The sequence below is a fragment of the Bactrocera neohumeralis genome, unplaced genomic scaffold (genome assembly GCF_024586455.1).
Source record: "Bactrocera neohumeralis isolate Rockhampton unplaced genomic scaffold, APGP_CSIRO_Bneo_wtdbg2-racon-allhic-juicebox.fasta_v2 cluster09, whole genome shotgun sequence".
NCBI lineage: Eukaryota > Metazoa > Arthropoda > Insecta > Diptera > Tephritidae > Bactrocera > Bactrocera neohumeralis.
In genome coordinates this window covers 14,574,132-14,590,582 of record NW_026089622.1, presented here as the reverse complement: position 1 = coordinate 14,590,582, position 16,451 = coordinate 14,574,132, and the positions used below count along the sequence as shown (strand labels likewise).

The 16,451-nt window shown below is 33.8% G+C and overlaps 2 protein-coding genes and 1 long non-coding RNA gene across 3 annotated transcripts in view; 2 read left to right on the top strand and 1 right to left on the bottom strand.

Moving 5' to 3' along the window:
- LOC126764536 (uncharacterized) overlaps positions 1-8,666 on the top strand; it is a 50,518-nt gene extending 41,852 nt beyond the window's left edge. The window contains exon 3 of the mRNA XM_050482219.1: positions 8,389-8,666. Within this exon, the coding sequence (XP_050338176.1) occupies positions 8,389-8,457 (69 nt within the window). The 3' untranslated portion in view covers positions 8,458-8,666. The remainder of the gene's footprint in view (positions 1-8,388) is intronic.
- Positions 3,533-5,889, bottom strand: LOC126764535 (probable serine/threonine-protein kinase DDB_G0283337). The gene has a single exon (XM_050482216.1). The coding sequence runs from the start codon at positions 4,614-4,616 to the stop codon at positions 3,615-3,617; it is 1,002 nt and encodes a 333-aa protein (XP_050338173.1). The 5' UTR covers positions 4,617-5,889; the 3' UTR covers positions 3,533-3,614.
- A 1,369-nt stretch (positions 8,667-10,035) lies between the features above and the next one.
- Positions 10,036-12,924, top strand: LOC126764539 (uncharacterized). The gene is made up of 4 exons (XR_007668056.1): positions 10,036-11,377; positions 11,446-11,981; positions 12,063-12,291; positions 12,466-12,924. It is a non-coding gene; the product is annotated as an uncharacterized LOC126764539 (long non-coding RNA).
- Positions 12,925-16,451: the final 3,527 nt, after the last annotated feature.

Below are 16,451 nucleotides of genomic sequence, written 5' to 3'. Positions count from 1 at the left end.
TCATTATTGCCGTTGCCTATAAATGTAGATAAGTATAAAGGTTAAAACTATTTGTTTTATACACATATGTAAGTAATATTTTTTATTAACAAAAATAGGTTTTATTAGAATAGCTTTAAATTACATTAAACAATACTTTGAGTGAAGACCAACAATTATGACTTCTCGAGTCGGATGATGAAATGAGAGTGTGACGTGACAAACGCGATTTTACAAATGGTGCCGCTTAATGTGCGGGACCGCTTTCAATGGCGAAAATGCTGAATTGAAGCATGTTGGCAATGTTGCATTCGATGCTTTTGCTGGCAAAAGTCTCCAATGAAACATTAGGATATGTCACTCCTCCCATCTTAAAATAATGCAATGTCCTCATTGCAATTTTTCTTTGTTTACAAGTTAAAGTTTTTTAAATAAAATTCTTACAATATTTAAAGATGTTTTTAGCATATAAAAATGATTAAGTAATAATGAATAAGTAAAAAGGAATGATAAGATTGATAAGATATAATTTTCAATTCTTAGATTTAGTTTTAGTTAGTTTTATTTTTTCTTTTAAATTGGTTTTTATATTTTCTTACATTTTGACTTTTAAACTTTACAATATGATGTTCGCCATCTTCTTCAGTTTTAATAAGACTAACTTTTTTGTAAGGATTACTAAGTTTATCTAATCTCTTCCTCGAAACTTCTGCGTTAACAAAGTTTGTGTCAGTGTCTTTTTCTTGACGGTTTTTATTTACATTATTTATTCTTTTTTCTTTAATAATTTGAGGATCTTGTTTTGGTGACTCTTTATTAAAAAAGATTGTATATGGAACTTCATTGGTAGTAGAGTGAACAATTATATGGTTATAAGTGAAAAGTGTTTGTTCAATTTCTAAATATTTTAGCTCTTCATCACCTGAAGTGTTGATTATTCTAAGTTTTTCATTCAAAGTTTTATGTAGTCTTTCAATGTCACCTATACCAGTTTTACCGGTTGTTACTTCTACTTTTATATTTAATGAATTACACCATTGTTTAATGTTTATATTATTTAAACCTTGGTCTTGGTCGATTTTTAAAGTTTTTGGAGGACCCATACAATTAAAAATTTTTAGCAATGCTTTTTTGGATTCCAGCCAGTTCAATGCTTTAACTTTTTCTATCATAGCAAACTTAGAGTATAAATCGATACATGTTAAATAATATTCATTATTCCATTTCCAAAAATCTATAACATATTTTTCTCTTATTTTGTAAATTGGCGGTGTAATTTTGAACGGCATTTTGTTACAAATATGATACACTTCACATTCGTTTATTATTTTGGTGATTTCGTTAAGATAATTGGGGTAATAATACTGTAATTTAAAACATTTTGCAACCTTCTCTATACCTTGATGAAGTCCACTTAAATGGATTTCAAGTACTTTACTTTTAAAATTTGCAAAATCTGTAATGTTTTCTAATTCTTTTGTACACCGATAAATCTTGTTGCGACTTGATGTTATTAGTGTCTTATAAACGTTTTGAAATTGTATAAAATCAGTATCATTGGGTAAAAAATTGTTGTATTATTTTTTAATAAATGGGTTTTAATTATATCTTTAATATAATCTGTAGTTAATTCTTTGTATGTAATTACAATTAGGTTATTAAAAAAAACGTTCGTTATTGTGGTTGAGTTTTTACCATCTCTTATTAATTTAATTTGATTTTTGAATACATTTAATGGTCGCTCTGTTATCTTAATAAAACTTTCGGAATCTTCATCGGCAGAATGAACAGTGTCTACGTTAGATTCAGATTCTTCATTTAAAAAACATTCCGTAATTTTAATACGAGAAAGAGCGTCTGCTACACGATTTTCTTTACCTGATATGCATTTTACGTCAAAGTCATACTCATTAAGCCGAATCTTCCATCTTTGTAACTTGGAGTTTGGTTCCCTTAAGTTGTGGAGCCATTGCAATGGTCTATGATCACTATTTATTATAAATTTCCTGCCGTATAAATATGGTCTAAAATATTTAGTAGCCCAAACCATGGCTAAAAGTTCTTTCTCAGTAGTTGAGTAGTGCAGCTCGTGTTCATTGAGTGTGCGACTAGCAAAACAAATTGGATGTCCCTGTTGACTTAACACTGCCCCTAATGCCACATTTGACGCATCAGTCGTCAATGTAAATATTTTCTCATAATTTGGATATGCCAGAATTGGATCATTAGTAATTAAGATTTTTATAGTGTTTATAGCTTCCACGAATTTCTCATCTGAGCTATTTATTTTATTGTCTTTTTTAAGACAGTTAGTCAAAGGTTTAGTTATTTCAGAAAAGTTTTGAATAAATTTACGATAAAATCCCGGCAAACCAAGAAATTGTTTTATTTCTTTTTCCGTTTTAAGAACGGGATAATTTAAAATTGCTTTAATTTTATTAGGGTTAGGCTTAATACCTTCTGGCGTTATGATATGATCATGAAATTCGGTTTCTCTTTTGAAAAACTCGTTTTTATCCATCTGAATTTTCAGATTTGCTTCGTTTAATTTACAAAAAACTCTGTCTAGAGATTCTATGTGTTCCTGTAATGACGTACTGAATACTACAATGTCGTTTAAGTAAACCATACAATCTTTCCCTATTAAACCATCTAAAACCGTATTCATCAGTCTCTGGAAGGTGGCTGGAGCATTTTTAAGCCCAAATGGCATTCTTAAAAATTCAAAATGTCCGCTCTGAGTAGAGAAAGCTGTTTTTTCCTATCTGCCGGATCCATTTCTATTTGATGGAAGCCTTGCGCTAAGTCTATTGTTGAAAAATACATACACCTACCTAGTTTTTCGAGAATTTCATCCATGTTTGGGATGGGATACCTATCATCGATAGTAATACTATTGAGCTTACGAAAATCGATAACAATCCTCCACTTCTTTTTACCTGAAGCATCTGACTTCTTTGGTACCACCCAGATTGGTGCTGAATATGGGGAATTACTATGAGAAATGATTTGATTTTCGAGCATTTCTTTTATTTGTTTGTTTACTTCTGATTTATGAATTTCAGGATATCTATACGACTTTACATATATTGGATCTTCATGAACCGTTTAAATTCTATGTTTTATTTTATGAGTAAAGGTGAGTTTGTCCCCTTCTTTATAAAATATATTTTAAAATTTATTTAAGAGTTCTTTTAATTTATTTAACTCTTCTGAATTTAAATGTTCAAGTCTAAGTTTACTATCTTTAGTGTTATGATTTTCGTTCATATTTAATTCTTGTAGGCAATTATCAAATTTTACAGAATTTGATTTATTCTTGAAAAAGTTATACCGAACACCATTCATATGTATCGTATTTTTTTCCAGATCGATTTTAGCTTTAAGTAGCTTAAGTATATTATAACCAAGTAAACCGTCGTAGTTATTCGAAAAATTATAAACGAAAAATTTCAGTTTTTTCATATGTTCATCGCTAAACAATTCTTGGGTTTCATTTAGACAAATTTTTCCTATTGCTGTTGTTAATGTTATTGGCTGAACATAAATAATCTTTTCGTTGGATATTCCAGGCTTTATTAAACTAACTGATGAACCTGTGTCGACTAAAAATTTATAATATTTTTTATTAAATTTCAATTCAATTGTGGGGGGCCTTCCGAGGCTGTTAAGCGAAAATTTACCTCATCTTGTTCCATTGGTTCAGGATAGCCAAAGCGTCTTAATCGAGATTGGTTTGACCCATGAATTTTATCTTGTTTTAAATTATTTAAGTTTCTATTAGTATAAATGTTTGCAGAATTGAAAGGTGTATGCCTAACTTGTGAGAAATGATTATTCTGTAAAGTATATTGTTGATTGCTATGTTCATTGAAAAATGGTTTATTTTTATAATAATTATTTTGATTGGACAATGGGTAATTTTTTGAAAAAGTGTTGTAATTGGAACGAACTGGAAATTGATTCGTATTGGTTGCAAAATATTCTATATTACTATTAATATTGTTATTCATATAATTAGGTTGTTTCGAATTTGCGTTAGTTCTTTGAATTGTTTTCTGTTTAGAGAATTGTTTATTATTTTCATAAACATCGTTTTCTTTTAATATTTTGATTGCCGACTTAAGGTCGGTTGCAAGATTTGCGTTTATTAACGCAGTTAAATAGTTTGGCAATTCTCTTTTTAATGTTTTCAAACTTATCTTATCTAATTCATTATACAAAAATATTTTAGTTGAACAAATTTCATTTTTTAGTTTGATAACATCCTTTACTTTACAAACTTCTAAATTAATCTCTTCGCATAGTAGCTTAACATTGTTTTTAAATTTAATATTGCTTATTTCTAAAATTAGTGTTGAAACTGCCGTGTGTTCTCCGAATTCATCTATAAGTAACTGCCTCAGCATCATCCAATCTGGTGGTTGCTCTCGCCTAACCGAGTCCAATGCAGCGCCTCTGAGTATTTTTATGACACAGTGTAGATAGAATACTTTCGTCTCTTCCGATATAACAGGAGACTGTGGCATGATCGCGTCGACCCCTTGAATAAAGAGTGCTAAGTAGTTTCGATCACCATCAAATGGTTGAATGAGTTTGATGTTTTGAATCGCCATTTCTCTGGTTTCGCGCTCCATTTTGTTGTTTGCCTTCGTTCGTAATGTTGCCTTTGGACTTTTGATTTTGTTTCACCAAGTAGGTAGTCGCACTTACGACATTCCCCATTCGGTTGTGGAATAGAGTTTTTGTTGAATTATTTATCGTATATTAATTATTTTGATTTTATTTTATTCCGTTTTTTGTTTTATTCTTTTTTTTTATGTGTTCTATTTTATTTTTATTTTTAACGTATTGTGATATTTTTGTTCCACTGTTCGATCGTAACTTAGTTCGTTTTGTTTGTTACGATGATTTTTTCGTTTTCTTCGCTTCGACGTTACACTTTTACGTTCTCGTTGTTAAACAATTCGTTTTGTTCTTTCCGATATTTTTTCTTCACTTTTCACGTCTTTCTTTTACGTTGGCTATACACTCTCTATGTTAAACAATTTAGTTTTATTTGTTACGATAATTTGTTCTTTACGATATTTTTCCTTCACGTTTCACGTCTTTCTTTTACGTTGGCTATACACTCTCTATGTTAAACAATTTAGTTTTATTTGTTACAATCATTTGTTCTTTACGATATTTTTTCTTCACCTTTCACGTTTTTCTTTTACGTTGGCTATACACTCTCTATGTTAAACAATTTAGTTCTATTTGTTACGATAATGTGTTCTTTACGATATTTTTCCTTCACTTTTCACGTCTTTCTTTTACGTTAGCTATACACTCTCTATGTTAAACAATTTAGTTTTATTTGTTACGATAATTTGTTCTTTACGATATTTTTTCTTTTTCTTCGCTTCGACGTTCCTTAACTGCACGCTGTTTTAGAGTTACCGAATGTTTAATTTACGATGTTAAAGTTTTGATCTTTTTATTTTATGCGATAAAAAATTTTTCTCACGATTTAAACGTTCTCTTTCACTTTTCCACTCCCACGATGTTTAGGATTATCAAATGTTAATTTTACGATGTTTAAGTTTTAATGAAATTGTTTTTTTTGTTTTTTTTTTTGTACGATATAAATTCTTTTCCACGATGTTAAACGATATCATTCACTTTTCCACTTCCACGTGCTTTCACTAACACGTTGTTCCGAGTCACCGAATGCACGATGTTAAGGTTTTAATCTTTTTGCCTTGTACGATGAACCAAAAACTGTTTTTTTCATTAAATCCGATCTTCCTGTTCCATAGCATGTAAACTTTTCCTTCACGAGTTTTTTTTTTTTTTTAATTTTTTTTTTTTCACTACATATATTGTGTTTTTTACTAGCTTCAAAAGCTATTTTATTTAAAATATATCAAAATTAGTTATTTATTTATTTTTTTTTATTTTAGATTATTTTTTATTACACGGTTGTGTGTATTTTAAAAACAAAAAAAAAGGTATTTTAGACGAATAGGTTCTTTTATTTAGGATCTTTTGCGCAGATCCTACCGACTGCGCCAGTAATATTTTTTATTAACAAAAATAGGTTTTATTAGAATAGCTTTAAATTAAATTAAACAATACTTTGAGTGAAGACCAACAATTATGACTTCTCGAGTCGGATGATGAAATGAGAGTGTGACGTGACAAACGCGATTTTACAAATGGTGCCGCTTAATGTGCGGGACCGCTTTCAATGGCGAAAATGCTGAATTGAAGCATGTTGGCAATGTTGCATTCGATGCTTTTGCTGGCAAAAGTCTCCAATGAAACATTAGAATAGTGACATATGTACATATATGTATATGAATGATTTACTATATTAACAGTCTCTTCAGCCACAATTGGTTGGGTTGTTGTTGGAGATATATTATTTTCACACTCCCGACTTCCTGACCCGTTTGGATCCTATAGTATAATATTTGTTTGAATTGATGTAATAAAATTTAATAAGATAAAATAAAGTATTTCCTCGTAGTTAGATTCCCCACTCCTAATTTGGGTATGCTGCTCCAAAAATTGCAGCAGCGAGAAGCACCAGAACTTTAGAGAATACAAATCGTTTATACCAGCTCCGCTTTTTCGTGAATTGCGCACTTCACGAATTTCTCGTAAATATTATGTTCTTATGTTTTCCTTTTTTTTTATTTCACACACGTTTATGTTTGGCACGTTTAGCTCTTCACAGATTTTGTTAAAAGCTTCAGCTTTTACATTCCGGTCCAAATATAACGGTGACTTTATGCTATAATTACTCCTGTGCTTCTACCAAATATATTAATTTTTCAATTAGTGCTTTTGTCCACTTTACTTTTTTCGCCATATTTATTTAAAATAATCGAATATTAATAAACAGAAAATTTAAAAATTAATTTATTCAACTCACCACTTTTTAAAATTTCGTAAACACTGTAAATTAACATCCTCACGCTTCAATATCCAAATAACAACGCAACAGGCATTAAGTGTAGCGTAGCCGTACAGCACAAAAATTTGAGAAAATGATATGAAAGAGAATGAGAAAAAAACTCGAACAGAGTTGCGCAACACAAATTGCTCGAGTGAACGTAGTGGGCAACAGCAAAAGAGAATCGCCCGAGAATTAGCAACAAGAGTTGACGCGTGTAATAACAGACTTAGTGATCGCGGCCGTTTGTTTCGATTGGTGTTTGTTTTATTGTTTAGGTGTTTTTACTTTTCGCGACCGATTTATGTTTTTTGTGTTCGTAAAATTTGTATATTTTGTTTTGTCACTGCAGTTTTGGTTATTATATATGTATAATCATATATTTTTGCCCAAACACCCCCATTTTTTTGTTTTGCTCCAAAGCACTTTTTTGTGTTTTGTCTTTTTGTTGTATATATTACTTTTTTTGTATTAATTGGGTCTAATTATTGAATCCGTTTCGATCGATATACTTGACAATTCGATCGAAAATTATTACCGTATCGAAAATTAAGTTTCCGATGCAGTTGAACTTAATTGTCAACTTGATAAAATACATTCCGTGGCTAACAGATGGCGCTAATTTCGAAATAATTGAAACCGCAAAATCGAAAATATTTGTCGAAATCTATCCGTTGATCAGTGAACTGCGTAAATTGGCAAAAATGGAGCATTTGTAAGTATTCATGTAAAAAAATACTTGAGAACGCATTAAATTATGTTTTAAATGTGTAATTTAGAGAGAAGAAACAAAAATACACCAACGAAAATCAACCAACAAATTCAAATCACTCATATCCCATATGTGGGAATCATGACTACTGCCGGAATACTTAGCGCAAACGTATCGTATTTGCATCTTGTGGTCGCACACCTACATACGAAAAACAGATATGTATATATAGAATACTGAGTGAAAAGTTAATTTTGAAAAAGCCTAACCACCATAACATTCAGACTTGAGAATCCTTTGCGGTTAAAATACAGATGTTTATCTCTTGACGGTGCCATTATCTTTACGTGAGTTCCATAAACTGCCATTTCCACACCAGGAATTTTTGATTTTCCAAAAAAATATGTTTTTTTCTTCCTCGCTGGCGATCAAATCAATGGAAATCCATCTTGAACATAGCCTGTACTCAAGAATGTTGAGTACTTCATCTAATACAACACAAAACGTCGATTGGGCCATATTTATATTGAAGACCTTTCCAATACAATGTTGATAACCTTGTCTTTTGTCATTTCCAAATTAATTTTCGCATTCTTCAAAATGTAAATAAATGCCCTTTTGTTGATCCGAAAATTTTTGATGAAACTGCATATGTACGTACAAATAAAATGTTGTTTTTTTTAGCCTAAATAGATCAACTCACTTAAGGTCATCCATTTCCAACACGTCTTTTGAAATATTCCTCAAATTTCAGCGCTCACTACGAATGTTTACACTATTTTCATCATCACTGCATTTAGCTGAATTTACCAAATTTGAGTAGGCAACACTGCTCAAAAATGGTCGATTTTTGCTATTTTTTGACAGATGTCGCTTGAAGTCTGCCGCCTCCTTTGCGTTTGCAGCATCAGAGGAAAGCAGTTTTATATTGCCTCTCTATTATATTTTAACGTAGTTAATAATAAGCGAATTTTTTCGTAAAATTTATATTGATTTTCCAAAAATACCAAAATTTCTATAAATAATTTATCTTATTCATTTTTATTTCACTTTTTTTTTAATAAATAAACAAATTTCACTATCAGCTGTCTAATACTATGTTCGGACCGACATTGAAAAAATATTGAAAACACATTTGTATGTTGTGGAATCTAAGTCGTTCGGACCGACAATGTGTATTTTCGATGAGTTTTCACTGACAACTATCAATAGCGGCATTCTCTTGCTCTTGCAAGATTGCACGATGGCACAAAATGCAAAAAATCCTTCATATACCGAAGTATGCAAGGCCAAGAGAGCACCCATTGCAGAATCTAGTGATATATGATGGCACGAAAATAAACGTGGGTTTTGGTCTGACATATTTATAGCCATTGCAAATAATTTTCTGCGTGTGTTTGTTGCTGTGCCGTTGCACCAAGAGGAAAATTCTGCAATTTCCTGTAAAAAATATTGTACGGAAACAGAGAAAACCGCCATTTAATGTAATTCATGCAACTAATTTTTATACCTATTATAAATATAAATGCCCCACATTTTTTGATGAATAAAAACATTGTTCTAGTTTAATTCATATCACATTTTATTCATTGATTTAAATTCATAATTTATCATAACTTATAAACTATATAAAAAATAAATAGTATTTATTCTAATATAAGGCACTAATTAGAAAAACTTAGGCTTTGTCAAATTAATCACATTTCGGATATAAATTAAAAATATTTCTTAGAAATATGTATATAAAAATATTTTCATTATTTGTACTTCAAAAATCAGTCTTTAAATGTATTACATTTTAGATTTAAATTAAAAACATTTCTTAGAACAATATATAAATATCTACATTATTCGTACTTTAAAAAAGCCAGCCTTAAAATTTTATTTCAGTCACATTTCATTCAAACTTTTCCATTATATATATTAATCGACCCTGAAAAAATTTATTATTATTATTTACTTATGTTATTTGATAAATTATATAAATGTGCATTACTTACAAAAATCAAAATCTTCATCTTCAAAAATCCCATTCATTGCATTCTGAAGTAAGTCGTTTTGAGGGGATTGTAACTGCGAATCACCATATCTCTTTGATTTTTGTACTAAACGGCGCATAAGGCATTGGACCTCCCATTAAGCGTGTTCTCGCATGTGAGGAACTATCTTCTACATTTTCGCAGAGACCAAATTGCCCAACCAACTATACGGTCTATTGCATCTTTCAGCGATTTGTTCTCTCACAGCCGCCAAATCCTGCCTCACTTTAGTCAATGCAGTGCTTTAAAAAATAAATGTTAGAAAATAAATAAGAAAATTGTTTAATTTTTAAAATTAAAATTACAATACCTTTCCCTTTTCCTTCTGCCTTTCTGTTTCGCCATTCATTATTTCAGTTGCCTATAAATGGAGATAAGTATAAAGGTTAAAACTATTTGTTCTATACACATACATATATATGAATGATTTACTATATTAACAGTCTCTTCAGCCACAATTGGTTGGGTTGTTGTTGGAGATATATTATTTTCTCACTCCCGACTCCCGTATAATATTTGTTTGAATTGATGTAATAAAATTTAATAAAATAAAAAAAAGTATTTCCTCGTAGTTAGATTCCCCCCTCCTAATTTGGGTATGCTGCTCCAAAAATTGCAGCAGCGAGAAGCACCAGAACTTTAGAGAATACAAATCGTGTATACCAGCTCCGCTTTTTCGTGAATTGCGCACTTCACGAATTTCTCGTAAATATTGTGTTCTTATATTTTTCCATTTTTTTTATTTCACACACGTTTATGTTTGGCACGTTTAGCTCCTCACAGATTTTGTTAAAAGCTTCAGCTTTTACATTCCGGTCCAAATATAACGGTGACTTTATGCTATAATTACTCCTGTGCTTCTACCAAATATATTAATTTTTCAATTAGCGCTTTTGTCCACTTTACTTTTTCCGCCATATTTATTTAAAATAATCGAATATTAATTAACAGAAAATTTAAAAATTAATTTATTCTCACCACTTTTAAAAATTTCATAAACACTGTAAATTAACATCCTCACGCTTCAATATTCAAATAACAACGCAACAGGCATTAAGTGTAGCGCAGCCGTACAGCACAAAAATTTGAGAAAATGATATGAAAGAGAATGAGAAAAAAACTCGTGAACTGTGAACGTAATGGGCGACAGCAAAAGAAAATCGCCCGAGAATTAGCAACAAGAGTTGACGCGTATAATAACAGACTTAGTGATCGCGGCCGTTTGTTTCGATTGGTGTTTGTTTTATTGTTTAGGTGTTTTTACTTTTCGCGCCCGTTTTATGTTTTTTGCGTTCGTAAAATTTGTATATTGTGTTTTTTGTAAGTTTTTGTTTTGTCACTGCAGTTTTGGTTATTGCATATATGCCCATATTTTTGCCCAAACACCCCCATTTTTTTGTTTTGCTCCAAAGCACTTTTTTGTGTTTTGTCTTTTTGTTGTATATGTTACTTTTTTTGTATTTATTGGGTCTAATTATTGAATCCGTTTCGATCGATATACTTGACAATTCGATCGAAAATTATTACCGTATCGAAAATTAAGTTTTCGATGCAGTTGAACTTAATTGTCAACTTGATAAAATACATTCCGTGGCTAACAGATGGCGCTAATTTTGAAATAATTGAAACCGCAAAATCGAAAATATTTGTCGAAATCCATTCGTTTATCAGTGAACTGCGTAAATTGGCAAAAATGGAGCATTTGTATTGCATATTTATGTAAAAAAAATACTTGAGAACGCATTAAATTATGTTTTAAATGTGTAATTTAGAGAGAAGAAACAAAAATACACCAACGAAAATCAACCAACAAATTCAAATCACTCATATCCCATATGTGAGAATCATGACTACTGCCGGAATACTTAGCACAAACGTATCGTATTTGCATCTTGTGGTCGCACACCTACATACGAAAAACATATATGTATATATAGAATACTGAGTGAAAAGTTAATTTTGAAAAAGCCTAACCACCATAACATTCAGATTTGAGAAACCTTTGCGGTTAAAATACAGATGTTTATCTCTTGACGGTGCCATTATCTTTACGTGAGTTCCATAAACTGCCATTTCCACACCAGAAATTTTTGATTTTCCAAAAAAATATGTTGTTTTCTTCCTCGCTGGCGATCAAATCAATGGAAATCCATCTTGAACATAGCCTGTACTCAAGAATGTTGAGTACTTCATCTAATACAACACAAAACGTCGATTGGGCCATATTTATATTGAAGACCTTTCCAATACAATGTTGATAACCTTGTCTTTTGTCATTTCCAAATTAATTTTCGCATTCCCCCAAAATGTAAATAAATGCCCTTTTGTTGATCCGAAAATTTTTGATGAAACTGCATATGTACGTACAAATAAAATGTTTTTTTTTCAGCCTAAATAGTTCAACTCACTTAAGGTCATCCATTTCCAACACGTCTTTTGAAATATTCCTCAAATTTCAGCGCTCACTACGAATGTTTACACTATTTTCATCATCACTGCATTTAGCTGAATTTACCAAATTTGAGTAGGCAACACTGCTCAAAAATGGCCGATTTTTGCTATTTTTTGACAGATGTCGCTTGAAGTCTGCCGCCTCCTTTGCGTTTGCAGCATCAGAGGTAAGCAGTTTTATATTGCTTTTCTATTATCTTTTAACGTAGTTAATAATAAGCGAATTTTTACGTAAAATTTATATTGATTTTCCAAAAATACCAAAATTTCTATTAATAATTTATCTTATTCATTTTTATTTCACTGTTTTTTTTTAATAAATAAACAAATTTCACTATCAGCTGTCTAATACTATGTTCGGACCGACATTGAAAACATTATGAAAACACATTTGGATGTTGTGGAATCTAAGTCGCTCGGACCGACAATGTGTGTTTTCGATGAGTTTTCACTGACAACTATCAATAGCGGCGTTCTCTTGCTCTTGCAAGATTGCGCAATGACACAAAATGCAAAAATCCTATACCAAAATATGCAAGGCCAAGAGAGCACCCATTGCGGAATCTAGTGATATATGACGTGGTTTTGGTCTGACATATTTATAGCCATTGCAAATAATTTTCTGCGTGTGTTTGTTGCTGTGCCGTTGCACCAAGAGGAAAATTCTGCAATTTCCTGTAAAAAATATTGTACGGAAACAGAGAAAACCGCCATTTAATGTAATTCATGCAACTAATTTTTATATTATAAATATAAATGCCCAACATTTTTTGATGAATAAAAACATTGTTCTAGTTTAATTCATATCACATTTTATTGATTTTAATTCATAATTCATCATAACTTATAAACTATATAAAAAATAAATAGTATTTATTCAAAAATAAGGAACTAATTAGAAAAACTCAGGCTTTGTCAAATTAATCACATTGTCTAATTGCATAAATAAGTAAATGGTTTAATTTTTAAAATTAAAATTACAATACCTTTCCCTTTTCCTTCTGCCTTTCTTTTTCGCCATTCATTATTGCCGTTGCCTATAAATGTAGATAAGTATAAAGGTTAAAACTATTTGTTTTATACACATATGTAAGTAATATTTTTTATTAACAAAAATAGGTTTTATTAGAATAGCTTTAAATTACATTAAACAATACTTTGAGTGAAGACCAACAATTATGACTTCTCGAGTCGGATGATGAAATGAGAGTGTGACGTGACAAACGCGATTTTACAAATGGTGCCGCTTAATGTGCGGGACCGCTTTCAATGGCGAAAATGCTGAATTGAAGCATGTTGGCAATGTTGCATTCGATGCTTTTGCTGGCAAAAGTCTCCAATGAAACATTAGGATATGTCACTCCTCCCATCTTAAAATAATGCAATGTCCTCATTGCAATTTTTCTTTGTTTACAAGTTAAAGTTTTTTAAATAAAATTCTTACAATATTTAAAGATGTTTTTAGCATATAAAAATGATTGAGTAGTGTGGTGTGAGTTGGAGTGTGTGGATCCTGGGTTCTGGCGTGTGGGTGGTGTTGATGTGGAGTGTGGTGGTGTCGAGGTGAGTGTGGTGAGTGTGCGTGTTAGTGATGGGTGTAAGTGTGGTGTGGGGCAGGCGACTAAGGCTCATTTAGCCATCCCGGCCCCCCTAGGCGAATATTTCAGCCTAGAATGCTTTGAAGCTGCTGGAGTGTGGCTACGACGCTGCTAAGGCCTGAGGCGCGGCGTGAACGCGGGCGTGGTTGCTGGCGTCGTGTTGATGCCCCATTGTGTGGCCGTCGGGCATGGGATGATGATGGCCCACTTGTTCGACGGGGCCGCGCATCCCGGCGTACTGGAGGTCGTCGTATTGCGCCGCGGTTGCGGCCGGAAGGTTGTTGACGGGTGTCATTCCGAGTGAGTCGGTGCAACATGGTGTGATGCGGCCGCATACAAATTTGGCACAGATTGCCCGAAGTACACTCATGCGTTTGGTGGACAGGAGTCAGGCAGTTCAGACAATGGCCGTGCGCCTGCACGACCAACTGGCGTTGTTGAGGTGGCAATCCCTTAAAAATGACGCATTGTGGCAGCCGGTGGGGTCGACGACATAGGGGACATCTACGGCGTTGTGGGTCGGCGACCAGCGCGGGTGTTGACGGCAATGCTACCCTTCCATTCCGAGGCGCCGTTGGGGTGGTTGTTCGGGGCGCTGCAACTGGGGCAGCCGCAACTGGGGCAGCCACTTGGCGTGGCACATTGGCAGCCGAACGAGTGATTGGTGTCGGGGCTGCTGGCATGTCTGCATCCATATTGACCTGTTTGAAAGAGTGTAATTTCAATTAGGATTTGGTTGCATATAAGACATATGAGCATGGCTGCCACGTTATGCGGCATGAGTGGGTCGTTAGATTAATCGACTACATTTGTTATTGATTTTAAATATATATGTATATATGTATTTATATAAATTTTTATTTTATTTTGTTTTTATCTTCGGTTCATTTTAGCGGTTTGTCGGTTTGCGGTTCGCGGTTATCGGCGATCGGTAAGAAGCATAGCTTGACGAGCGGTCTTGTTAACTTTCCGGATTGCGTACGGAGATCGACTACGCGAATATGACCGTCGGAGCCTGGATAAAGCTTCTCTATGCGGCCTAGCCGCCATTCGGTAGGTGGCAGGCAATCGTCGTGAATCAGGACACAATCTCCAACTTTTGGCGCATTTTCTGTATTTTTCCAACGATACCTCTTGTGGAGGTCCTTTATATAGTCTTCTTTCCATCGGCTACTGAAATTATGATGGAGAATTTTAATTCTTTCCCATCTATTTAATAAGGATAGCGACTCCACGCCTGGCTCAGGTGTGGCCAGAATGGGTGCTCCTTTTAGAAAATGCCCTGGAGTTAGGGCTGTGAATTCGGAGGGATCTTGTGATAGTGCTGTGAGCGGCCGTGAGTTGAGAACGGCTTCAATTTTAGCTAATAATGTCGTGAATTCTTCATAATTAAATTTATAGCTGCCGGCTAGCTTCTTGAAATGAGATTTGAAGCTCTTTACAGCTGATTCCCATAAACCACCCATATGAGGAGCGCTTGGAGGTATAAATTGCCAATTGATACCTTGAGGGGCGTACTTTTGTACGATATCAGGGGACACTTGTTTTAAGAAATCCACAAACTGTTTTTCTGTGGCTCGTTGGGCTCCTATGAATGTTTTGCCATTATCGCTCATGATTTTGGAGGGGAAGCCACGTCGAGCGACGAAGCGAGCAAATGCCGCGAGAAAAGCCTCCGACGTCAGATTGGTAATCATAGCTCAAGGTGTACTGCCTTTGTCGTGAAACATACAAAGACAGCCACATAGCCTTTCATGAGAGTGGGAGATCTTAGCATGGACGCCTTTATTTGAAAAGGCCCAGCAAAATCGACACCGGTAGTCGTGAAAGGCGGAGCGAAATTGCAGCGTTCAGGTGGAAGTGCTGCCATAATCTGAGTTCGCATTTTTTGCTTATGCATAGTGCAGATCTTGCACATGAAAATGCATTTCTTGATCTGGGGCTTAAGACGGGGAATATAATACTCTTGGCGTACCATATGTTGCATGAGGCGCTGCTCTGCGTGCAACATTAATATATGGATGTAATTCAGGAGTAATGTGGCAAAAGGAGACTTTTCAGGTATTATGATGGGGTGGCGTTCGTTGTAAGTCAGGCTTGAATTAGCGAGCCGACCATTGGCACGAAGCAGACCTTTCGTGTCAAGAAATGGGTTTAGTACTAAGAGTGAGCTCTTTTTGTCAATTGGCTTCGATTCTCTTAGTAACGATATGTCGCGACTGAAGTAGCGCGTTTGCGTTGAGGCGATAAGCGCGACCTTTGCTTTTTGTAAGTCCTGGTGCGTCAATGTATCGCAATGGGTGTAAGTTACTCCTTTAACTTTAAGTTTAAGTTGCTCTATGAATTTGAGCATATATGCGACAACTCTGAGGGCTCGGGGGAACGATGAAAATCGTTCAAGGATTTCATTATCATCCACTACTGTATGATAGGTGTCGATTTTTCGACTTTCTGGAGCGATTATGTTGCGCATTGTCGATTGTGGCCAAGAATCTGTGGATTCAGTTAACCATCGGGGGCCATTCCACCAGAGCGTGTTGGTGGCAAGATCCAGGGGTTTGCACCCTCTTGTACCTAGATCAGCAGGATTGTCGGCACTGGCTACGTGTCGCCATGTGGCTGCTCCTACTAGGTCAAGAATTTGAGACGTTCGATTAGAAATATATGTTTTCCACGAGTGTGGTGGCTTTTCTAACCAGGCTAGAACGATTTCGGAATCGGACCATAGA

Bases quoted from the DNA above. Each gene is read 5' to 3' on its own strand.
- LOC126764535 (XM_050482216.1), bottom strand. From the start codon at position 4,616: ATGGAGCGCGAAACCAGAGAAATGGCGATTCAAAACATCAAACTCATT.